Source organism: Periplaneta americana, chromosome 3 (assembly GCF_040183065.1).
Source record: "Periplaneta americana isolate PAMFEO1 chromosome 3, P.americana_PAMFEO1_priV1, whole genome shotgun sequence".
Lineage (NCBI taxonomy): Eukaryota > Metazoa > Arthropoda > Insecta > Blattodea > Blattidae > Periplaneta > Periplaneta americana.
Window position 1 is genome coordinate 43,086,928 of NC_091119.1, and position 11,476 is coordinate 43,098,403.

The window sequence follows — 11,476 nt, forward strand, 5'->3', positions numbered from 1 at the left end:
TTGAACTAGTTTCTTGGGAATACCAAATTCAATAACAATATCATATAAAACTTCTCTCTTAACAGAGTCATATGCCTTTTTGAAATCTATGAATAACTGATGCACTGTACCATTACATAAATGCATTTCGAGTTATTTGTAAACAGGTATCAAGATTTTATAATGCAAATGTATGCACATTTAAGAGGTTAATGCATATTTCAGCTTTTAGCTCATATAAACGCGTATTTTGTTATTTTTTATCTATCTGGTGCTTAAACTGACATTAAGAACACGAAAAATCCTAAAAATGGAATACAGAAGAAACACAGATGTTGAAACATATTACAGTAGTTATATTTTATTTATTGTAATCTTACAAGATGCAAACAATGCACTGTTTGCAAATCATTGCAAATAATTCCACAGCAATCAACAAAGCACTCCATAATGAAATGCACTGCTGACTCTGTGAAATGGTGTTGTTGTTTTCTAATGCCAGGCATTTGACAATAAAGTCATTTGACTTCCTGCACTCCAGTATTTTTCAAAGATATTATCATGGTCAGCCACTGAAGCACAGATTTTGAGGTGTTACGAATCCATTTCTTGGTTTGAATTGCACAATGGGCAGTTAGTGAAATGTATAACATATAATAGTTATGATGGATAGAAGTTGAGATTAAAAGTGCACAAGATTTTGACAGTTGTCAAGGGAATGCTCCAATATGATCGACGCGAAAATTGCAGGAAGTGTTGATAGACTTTTTTGCACTTGCTAAACTTGAATTTCTTTGCCTGTCAACAATAATTATAGGCCCAATAATGCAATTTTCTGTCTTTTAATTGCTGACGTAGTAAATCAGAATATTTTTTATATTGTGGCGACAAGTCAGAGAAAATTCGATAGTGTGTAAAGTGAATTGCATTTTAGAAAGGCTTAGCCACAAGAAAATGATCAATTTTGAATTAGGTTTATCAACGATGCCGAACAAAAAATATGCCAGAAGTGTACTGCTTAACAATGGGTTGAAGAACACGCAACTTCAAATAACTGATGGTATCTCAACATTCTTATGTATAACAGAAAACTATTCAATAATAGTAATTTGCTTGAAATAAGTTTTTTTTATTCAAACAGTGCATATTTTGTCATTTTAGTGTATATATTCTGGATTTTTAAGTGCATACGTGCATTCATATTTCGCCATTTTTAGTGTATATGAACCCCCCCAATTATAATGTACTTTCTTGCCCTCTTGACAAATGGCGGAACAGCTAATTTATGGCCTCAGTATCTGGAACTTCTGAGATAGAAGTTAGTGATCTAAACAGGTTTGAAATCTATGTACATTTCTTCAAAATTTATCTTGGAAGTCCTTCGATATTTCATTTTCATGGAACCCTTTCCTTCTTTTGCATATTAATCTTTAACAGTAAAATTCAGTACTGGTACCGGCTTTTGGTATGTTGTTATTATTATTATTATTATTATTATTATTATTATTATTATTATTATTATTATTATTATTATTATTATTTATAAATTTTGTACCAAAACATTATGCATTATTCTTCCCCTTTGTAGAATATTGTATATTTTGGTACCATATTTCGGAACAACTTTATCTTTCCACTTTATTTCTTGTATTGCTTTCCTTCTTAATGTTTTTTAAAGTTGTGTAATGCTTCTGCTCCCAGCAGCCTCATATACATCCCATGTTGCAGTCCGTAAAGCTTGTTCATCTTATCTTCTTAATGCATAGTTTTCAAGATTTTCCAGGAAGGGGTTATGAGTCTGTCACTCAAGCCCCTGCAATTTCGGAGAATTTACGGTTTTCTGTCATATGTCACTGTTGATAGTGATTTGTCCGTCGGATGGGGATGTTAAGCCTGGTGGCCCCCTTGGTGCTATTCGACAGGAGTAGGATACATGCCGGCACCAGGTTTCCCCTTTTCCCCTTCTCACCTTAATCATCCTCGTCCATTCCCTACACTACACTTACACGAACACTTAACATACACTCACCCTAGTACACGACATAACTCTTTACAGATACATATCATGCATAACGTGACCTGCCAAAGTGGTGTGCAATTTGAAAATGGGTCACAGTCCTTCCATATATCCACAGTATGCGGAACCCGAATCACGCAAAGTCAAGTAGATAGGCATTAGACACACACACACACGCACGCACACACGTTTTTTTTGTCACAGTTGTCTCCTTTAACTAACTAATTCAAATTTTCAAAAATAGGAATTCTGTTTTCCACCTTTGCAAAACTTAGCCATTAATAGTTGCCTAGGATTCATAACAAGGGCATGTTGCATCGTCCATGGTATTACATGGTATTTATTGAGTTGTATCAGTACATACAGGTTGAATGGTAACCTCTGCACCAAAATTTAAGAGGTGATTCTACATGTTAAATATAACAAAACTTTTGTTACGCTTTTCCTGTGATGAAGTATAAGCAAGAAAAAAATAGTCTTTGCCCAATGTTTGCAGTGTTCTTGTGTGGCAATGGCCTGAGAGAAATGGCTGATTGCTGTACAAGCAGATAGGTAAAAATAATCTGAACAGCTAATATCTTGATTTTTTTTTTTTTTTTTGCAAATTAAACCATTTAGCCGTGAATTTAAACTGAATAATAGCGAAAATCGTTGAAATAAATGTTGCAACGCAGTGTACGTCACATATTACTGAGTACAGCAAAGAGGAAGGAGTGTAAAGAGTGCAGGAGTTAGTGCAGCAACCGTTATGTTGCCAAATGATTCATAGAAACATAACAATTTTCTCTCAAACAGTGAATGTTAAGAGAAAAAACTTATTTAGATTTTTCAGATGTCTCATGATCTATTACCAGTTTCATTTTGGTTCAGAGATTGCCATCCACCCTGTATATGCCAGCAGGTGTGCATTTGATGTCGCACACTACGCTTTTGAATAGCAATTTTCCATATCATCATAGTGGTGTCTTTTGAAAATCTGTATAGTAGATAAATACTGCAAACAAAGAATGTCCAACAAGTAGCGACTGCCTCTGCTAGTTTTTGAGTAACATTTCCACTTGTCACTAACAAGGGACACAATTTAAATAGTTCACTGTGTTCGTTTCACTGTATTGTGTTATCATGAACAGTTGAGAGAGGTTACCTGTCTTTTCTATCAATAAAAATTATGATATTGAAGATTGATCGAAGAAAATAATGCTTATATTTCATTTTCATACGTAGACAATGAGGAAAGTTCGTGGAAAGACTCATCAAGCAATGTTTATTTCAGTAATCTAACAAACAGGCTACTCAAATGCATATATAAAGTCTTTTTTGGAAGCTGTTTTTGTGCCTTACAATTCATATTGGAAATTAATTTTTTCTGGTTCCTAATTCTGCTTAATCCCTTTGGTACCAGAATTTAAATGCTGTTGTTATGTAGTTAACTAGTATTTAAATTCTGTAATGTTGAATGTGTTATATGGACACTAATTAAAAAAAAAAAAAAAAAACTTTGTATGAAAATTGCTGTTACAAATGTGAGACCTGACATACTTAAAAAATGAATGCCATAGATTGGATAATGACTGGTAGCCATGGGATGTAACAGATGGAGTCATCACGCGATATAGGGACAGTGAAAGAGAGAGACTTGTTCTGAGGTTGTACTCAGGTGTGGATTCAAATTCTGCTTATACAGAGCTATTATTATCATAGGACCCAGAAAAGAGTGGCTGGCCGGCCGAGCGACCGACCGTGCCCTGTGTGGTTTCCACTGAGCACATAACCATTTCTACTGCTCTTCTCCAATATATAACAGTACTAAAATAAATGTTCAATAATTTGGACTTACCATGCTCACAGTCATTGCTGGAAATGACTCCCATTTTTCCGCCACACACAACTGAAATCTTCTGATAAACGAATGAACAACACTCTGAAGTTTCACATCATTGATAGCTTGGATTTCTTCTCGTATATAGTCTTTTAATTCATCTATAGAATGAGGATTTTTCCTATAAACACTATCTTTTAGTGGTCCACCGTAAATAAAAGTCACAGGGTGTTACATCTGGGCTTCGTGGAGGCCACAAATTATTACTGATTAGTCTCGTACCAAAAATACGCCTCAATTCCCTCATTGACACAGCAGCTGTATGAGCAGTGGCGAAATCTTGTTGAAAATAAACTGACAATCCTTCTGCGTGAGAAGATTATGTTTTCTGCTTGATTTTCGATTCATCACTGAGCCTGTTTCTTTAAATCTTTTAGTGAGTCGTCTAATTGTTTTGGCAGAAGGCACAGGTCTGTTTGGAAACTTTATTCGAAATTTTCCTCTTGTTTTCGCACACGACCTTTTATGTACGTATTGTATATATACACACACATTCACACAATGAGAATTTGTTGCTAGGCATTACCTAAATATACAATAATCACTAAACTTTATACACTAAAGTTGTACACTTGAAGAATTGAGAGTCTCATTACACGACTTCTAAACACACTGAATGCCATATGGCTACTGGAGGTCGATTGCGCGGCAGAAACGGTTATCGCACGGCAAAAACCACGCAGGGTGTAGCCAGCTGGCTGCTCTTTTCTGGGACCTATGATAATATTAGTTCTGTATATACTTGGTTGGATTTTTTGGAGGTTTTCTCCATATATGAAACTAATGTTATGCAACCCTATAGTCAATCCTCATACATATTTCGCTGTCACCAGTTCTATTGATGATACTAAATAATTGAGCAGTTGATACAGCAACATTATGTAACCAGTTATTGAAAACATACACAACCATGGGATACACAACCATGCAGTGACTACAGTGTACATTTATTTTATGCATTGTACATATAGCATCAACAACAGTTTGCTTTATGATTAAGATAATTATAAATTAAACATTCCACTTGAAATCTTTTTCTATACTAATTTGTGGGTAGTTTTTAAAGAACTGCTTGAAGTAGCAGAAGCAACATTGAAATGCTTGACGGTTTGTGTATGTAAAGTTGTTTGTTGCAGGCATGCAACGGATGTGATGGAGACCGCTGGCTGGAAATCAATGATCCAGTCGCACCCCCACCTTATAGCAGAAGCGTTCCGGGCATTGGCCACGCAACAGATACCCCCCATCGGCCCGCCCCGCAAGCGTGTGAAGCAGAGCTGAAAGCAGCCATCGCCTCCCCCGTCGGCCGTCACCACGTCGTGATTCGTGAGGCTAGGATTTAGGTATAGGTGTTGTATACTAGGCTCGACATAAACTGGACTTGTCGACTGCCACAGCGTGGTGAACTCTTGAGACTGGTGTCGTGCTACTGGACTTACAATGCGAACGTTTTTTATGTGGCTTTGTTTAGCTGCAGCGGCGGGCGGTTTAGACTGTTCATACCCGACGCCCTGCCATCGTGTGTCATTTATAATCATCATTATAATTAAATGTGTGTTCAATCATCAAATCTTGCATCGCAGATCTCTTAGTGGCGAGAGAGGAGAAATCGAGCTTTAGGTGTTCTCTGCCAACCCAAACATTTGCATTCTTTATTTGATTTCTGTGCCAGTTTTCCTGTGCATCAGGAGCTGAAGTTCAAGTTGTGATATTAAAACACAGGTTTTTGAGTTTAAAGTTTCGTATTTCAGTTGTGTGTTGTGCAACTAATCACAATTTGAACAGTTCTTGAAAGATCTCTTTTTAGTTCAAATGTTTTCATTTTCACTTACTCTTTCATTTTTTTTTTCTCCCCATCATTATTAAAGATAGTTTTGAAATTTATATTTATTTTGCAGGATTCTGGCACTTATTTCTTTGGAGTTGCACTCAGTATTTGGTTCGTTATAATCAATGTGGGCAACACAGATCTCTCTACTTGCAAAACAAGATACCACTAGGAAACTAATTTCTGTCATAATGAAGTAAGCATTGCTTCTTCACCCACAAGCAGTCTCCTTGTTTTCTCAGGTGTCATGTACTGTTCAGTGAATGAGGTAGATTCTGCCAGTCAGAATCTTAGTACAGCTAAGAACTCCTATTTTACATTATTTTTTTATAATGTTCAGGCAGTAAGCAAGTTTGAAAATTTTTCTACTTTATTTCAGCAATAAAACTGGTAGAATGACAATATCGCATTCACAAGTTTAAGTAATATTGTCTGTTCAATTTTTCATTTAGGTAAAATATTGAGAATAATATTTCATCAGCTGCATAAGTTTCAAAGAATTGATTGATTTTCCTTAAAAGATAGATGTATATCAAAATTCTATCCTCATATTCCCAGAAGAAGAAGAAGGCCTTGAGAAAAGATGCAAGTTGATCTGTGAAAGTAAAATAGGTTAGAAAATTTTAAATAAGTTGTTCATTCAGTTTAATATAGGAATTAAACTAAATTTAATGTAAATAAATTCGTACAGCTTTAGAATTACTATTTTCTGTAATTAAAAAGCCTGGATGGAAAACAAATGCAAAACAACATTCCATAGCCTTATATACTGGAAGTACACTTGTTTACTTATACCAAGGAGACTGGAGTTGTGGAATATGGTACAGGGACCACGTGTTGCTTACCTTGACGTCATATTTTGAGAGTGTAAAGGCTCCTTGTTGTTGGAACAACGAGGATGTAACGTAATACCTTTACTTAGTTAATATTTGGAATTACCTGTGTTAATTTTTATAATTTATTATTGTGTTCACTGGTTGAAAATTGAGCCATTCAGTGTGTCAGTGCCTATTTCACGCAATCCCTGTTATGACGCTAAGTATTTTCCCACACTGTAAGTTCTCAAAGTGCTACTGCAGTTTCTGAGCTGGATGAGGATGTATACTGTAAACAAGAAATCAGTTAGCCATAGTCTTACTGCCTCTGGTTTCGAAACAACCATCACCTCTGACAAGACTTGTGTTCAACAAGCTATTATGTATCCCTCCGAATTTTCTCTTTAGTATTTAGGAAAAATATATTCACTGTGAAATAAGATGGTAATTTCATTGTTCATTAGAAGACAGCGGACTTTTGGATCCTAAATTTATATTTTAAGTGCCTAAAATAGACCTTGTATTTGCATTGTTTAAACTCTTTGAGATTAAGTACAGGCCTTAAAATGTCTTGGGGAAACACCAGATTACTTTTTGAGATGACATTGTCATAAATTTTGCTATCAATAGTATAATTTTCAATTTCTTGTAGCAACGACAAATCAGTCACCAGTTTAGACTAGGAACTATTGTTTGTACGCAAAACAGGTAATTGATGTTTTATTGAAAGTAGCTCACAAATTCTATGGTCATTGTTTCTTCTAAATTTCCTGCAGATATGTGGAGAGGTTTTTACATATGAGTTTATTAGAGCTTTAATAGAACCTGGGGAGGGGGGGGGCAGTAATGGGTTCTAATGTTATTTTAAGCATTTTTAGGTACTACAGAATTCGCATTTTTATACTGAAGTACCCATGAAACTTGCATGTCCAGTTTTTCTAGATTGATAGGAATCGGGAAGGGGAAAAAGTTTTTACCTAAAATCCGCTGTCTGTTCATTAGTTAAGGAGATTGTTTCCCAATTGTTTCTGTTGGAACATTGGGTGACAGATAATATCAGATGTTAAAAAGAGCAAATTGCTGTACAAAGTAAGTTATGGATATGTGATAATGTCTGCTGAATCGTTTAAATAGTTTGATAGCAGAATTCGTGGATTTTATCATCCCACCTCCATATAAGCTGTAATCTGTGATGTTGATGTGTTAATTAATACCTTAGGAGTAAGTAATCTTGTTAAATGATGAGGAAGTATGCTGTTCTCTGTGTTCAGTGCAAATTTTACTCCTAATTAAGATACTTTAATTTGCTGATATTGTTAATATTGATAAATAAAACATCAAATTAAACGAAATATGGACTTTCTACCAAATTTCTTGGCTCTCTGAAGCACTCTGATTGCGCTGTAATGTGTGTTTGGAAACAGATTGCTCCTGAAGATGATAATAAGTTCAGTATTGATTTATAGATACAGTAATATTTATAAACTGTATCAGTGAGTTTTAATGCACGATATAATTTAATATCAGTTTCTAGTGTTCACATAAGATCACCCGTATCACAAACATTTGCTTTCTCAACACTTCTTTTTTGGCTGAGTTATTTTTCTTTCTATCAATTCAATTTCTAACAAATGTGACACTAACTATGCATTGAAAAATTTATCACTTCACTTTTGTCAGTGAAGAGTGAAGTTGCAGGGAGGAAGTTAAATTTATGATGAAAATATATGCATGAAAAAAAAAAAAAAATAGAAAAAGGAAAACTTTACTGTTAAGCTTGAAAAGATATGTTCTGAGAAGTAGTAACAGACTTCAAGATAAAACCACAAACTGATGGATTACTTCAGGTGACGTATGAAAATGTACTGTTGTCTGTACAAAATAATAATTCCACCTAAAGGTCAAGTCAGAGTTACAGTTTATCTTCTTTTATAGAAGCAGAAGTGAATAGATTATATTTGATATGTGATTGGATTGTCATTAGTGAAGTCTTCAGAGAGCACATAAAGTGTGCGGCACAACTAAATGCATACATTTTTTAGAAATATTTGTCCGCCTTAGTTATTACTGTGACAAGTTGTTTGAAGACTTATCTTTTGACTATAGTCAAAGTTTAGTTAGTGTCAGCCTCACCACAGATGTAAGTAATTTAAAAAAAAAAAAAAAGAAGAAGAAGAAGAAGTTAAGGCTGTTGTATTTGTAGTTGGGGAGATGGAGATGGATTCCTCACAGTGATGTGATGGTAATTCCTGTACTGGTAAGAAATACATTGAACAGGATCATACTCTTTATGAACATAATGCAGAGTGCATGCGAGAGCATAATTTCATGCTGTTTTCACAATATCAATATGTTTTCATATAACATACGGAATACTATTGCCATGGGAAATGTTCATCATATCTGGACATGGCTGACATATTGAATCAGTTTTTTGTCTTCTACAGTGATCTCGTCTGTTAATGTAAGCATGTAAATAACTCGGTTCTTTAAGGTAAGATCCTTACTTCACGTTTTTCTAGAAGTGAAAACTCTGAAATTAAATCTCTAGTCAAGAAATGCAATGTGGGATTTTGTTATACAAATACGACTTATAAACTAATAGTGGATTCACAGTCAAGTTTCTTTCTCTCTTGTCTCCATAAGCTTTCTAGAGCACTGACTAACGTTTTTATATCGTCGGTACGAAATTTTGCCCTGATAAACATAAAGGCTAACTGACTTTCAGAGATGATGGAAAATATTTTTATTGTTATTTTCCTAGTAAATGTGAAATATTATTTCAAGAAATTGCATAATTCTAGAAGTGAGAAATGTTTATACTTAAAAATATGCATTATAGTAATTTTTTAAATTTCAAGTTGAATTTTGAATCACTCCTATTATTTCTGATAGCTGCTATATTTTTTAGAATAAGTATAAAAATTGCCTTCCCCCCTCCCCATATAAAATCAGTCATGCGATAAGACATATCATGAAGGTATCTAATTTTCTTATTCTTTCCATACTGATGATTTATGAATTCCAAACTCTTCATTAACAATCTAATCTACAACTGGAGTTCATACTCCTCGTTAACATTTAATCTACAACTGAAGAGAAAGAAATCAGTAATAATGTTGTTCTGAAATTATTAATTTATAAAAGCTTGCACTACTATCAAAGATAACAATTATTTGAGAATTATAAGAGGTGAAACAAAAGTGAGCAGAAACTTTTTAAGAGCCTAAACCCTTGAAAAGTACATGTATGTTCACTATCTTGCCATGAGTTTCGAGTGAGGAAGAGATTAGTTTTAAATTGACTATAATATAAAGTTACAAATTTTGAATTTTTAACATTGCCACGAACATAAGTGAAATAGAAGTTGATAATGTGTTAACCAAAGTGGTGCTAGCTACGAATTTCTAAGATAAATGTAACACTTAAGGCCTGATTGTGCTGCATGGATGCTAGCTCCAAATTATGAGCATTATCATCTTGTATCATTGTTTCTTGGAAGAAATTTTGTAAAAAAAGGAAGATCATACATCCCATCCAGAAATACAGATGCTTGAGCCATGAAGAATGGAAATTGCTTTGAAACAAACTGTTCTAACACAGTCCCTATGCTGACAGAAATAAACTGTTCCACATGTCCCTACGCTGACAGAATCAGTCACTGATCTGACTGGTTACTGCATAGTTAGTACAAAGAGTTTACCGAGAGTCAAGATTCTAGTTTTAATTTACGTTTGTTTCATAATACAGTAAACTATTTTCGTATGTAGGATTCTTATTGTAAATAGATTTCTGCAAAAGTCTTGACAGTCTTTTTTTATTTTCTTTTCTTTTAAGTGTGGTGTCATACTGAATGGCTGAATTGATGCATTTTATCTCCGAGACCCTCGTAGTTCTGATTTGTGTACTGTACTGTATTGCCCAGAATTAATACTGACAGTTTAACCAAAGTGACGCTATCACACTGGAAGAGCTGTTGCTGTGCTCGGCGTGCACCGGCTTTTTGGTTACAACTGGAGAGCATCGTGTATAAGCAAGTCAACTTGTGAAATTAAATGTTCCAGAAATTAGGGAGTGCTCGATTGTGTAATTGAATGCAGTTTGCTACGTTTTATCCACAATGCTTTCCAGTTTCAGGAGGAGAAACATGTTGAATTGTTGCAATTCTGATAATACTGGTATTGCCCGTAGGAAATGTTACTTCCGAGAATTAAATTATTGCAATTAACGATCCTGAAATAAAGCTTTGTTTCTTTACAGCAACTTTTCCCACAAGAGCAGTGCGTTTGTTAACGGCTGTTCAATCCTTCCTACATCAAGAGTTTCCTTAAAACTATCTAATATTCTTGACCTTTCTCCTTCATTTTTACTTCGATTTATATAATCAAATTAGAAAGAAATTCTAACGTTGAAAGTGTAGAACAGAGAGAAGTCTGATGAAAATCTACATATGATAATAATAATAATACCGGTAATAATGATTTATTTTAGCTGGCAGAGTTAAGGCCGTAAGGCCTTCTCTTCCACTCAACCAGCAAAAAGTGTATATACATATGCATGAACTTACAAAGAATTCAACAATTTGATTTAGGTGAGAGTTACATATATACAAGAGTTATTTACGAATTAAACAACAAAATATTATGAACTATTAATTAAACACTGAAATAAACTGTGTAGCAGAATTAAGCTAAAATACATAGAATGTTAATATATTTCAAATAATATTAGATAATAGAAAGAGATTATTATGAGACAATTTTGAAAATACAGCACTGTCAGGATGATGTCTAAAGAAAGAAGTAACAATGTAATCAGTGATAGTTTAAATCAGTATGATTGGAGTGAAATGCTAATAAGGTTATCTTTTAAGCTGTTTTTAAAGGTGTTTATTGTCTTGCAGCCCCTAATACTTTGTGGCAAGGAATTCCATTGACGCGAGGTGGATACTGTAAAAG

The 11,476-nt window shown here is 34.3% G+C and overlaps 1 protein-coding gene across 2 annotated transcripts in view; it reads left to right on the top strand.

The window, feature by feature from the left end:
• rdx (BTB/POZ and MATH domain-containing protein rdx) overlaps positions 1-6,026 on the top strand; it is a 277,477-nt gene extending 271,451 nt beyond the window's left edge. The window contains exon 10 of one of the 2 annotated variants that reach the window (XM_069820397.1): positions 5,012-6,026. In XM_069820397.1, coding sequence (XP_069676498.1) covers positions 5,012-5,156 — 145 coding nt within the window. In that variant the 3' untranslated portion in view covers positions 5,157-6,026. The remainder of the gene's footprint in view (positions 1-5,011) is intronic. The other variant, XM_069820396.1, reaches the window with a different exon arrangement.
• The last annotated feature ends 5,450 nt before the right edge of the window (positions 6,027-11,476 follow it).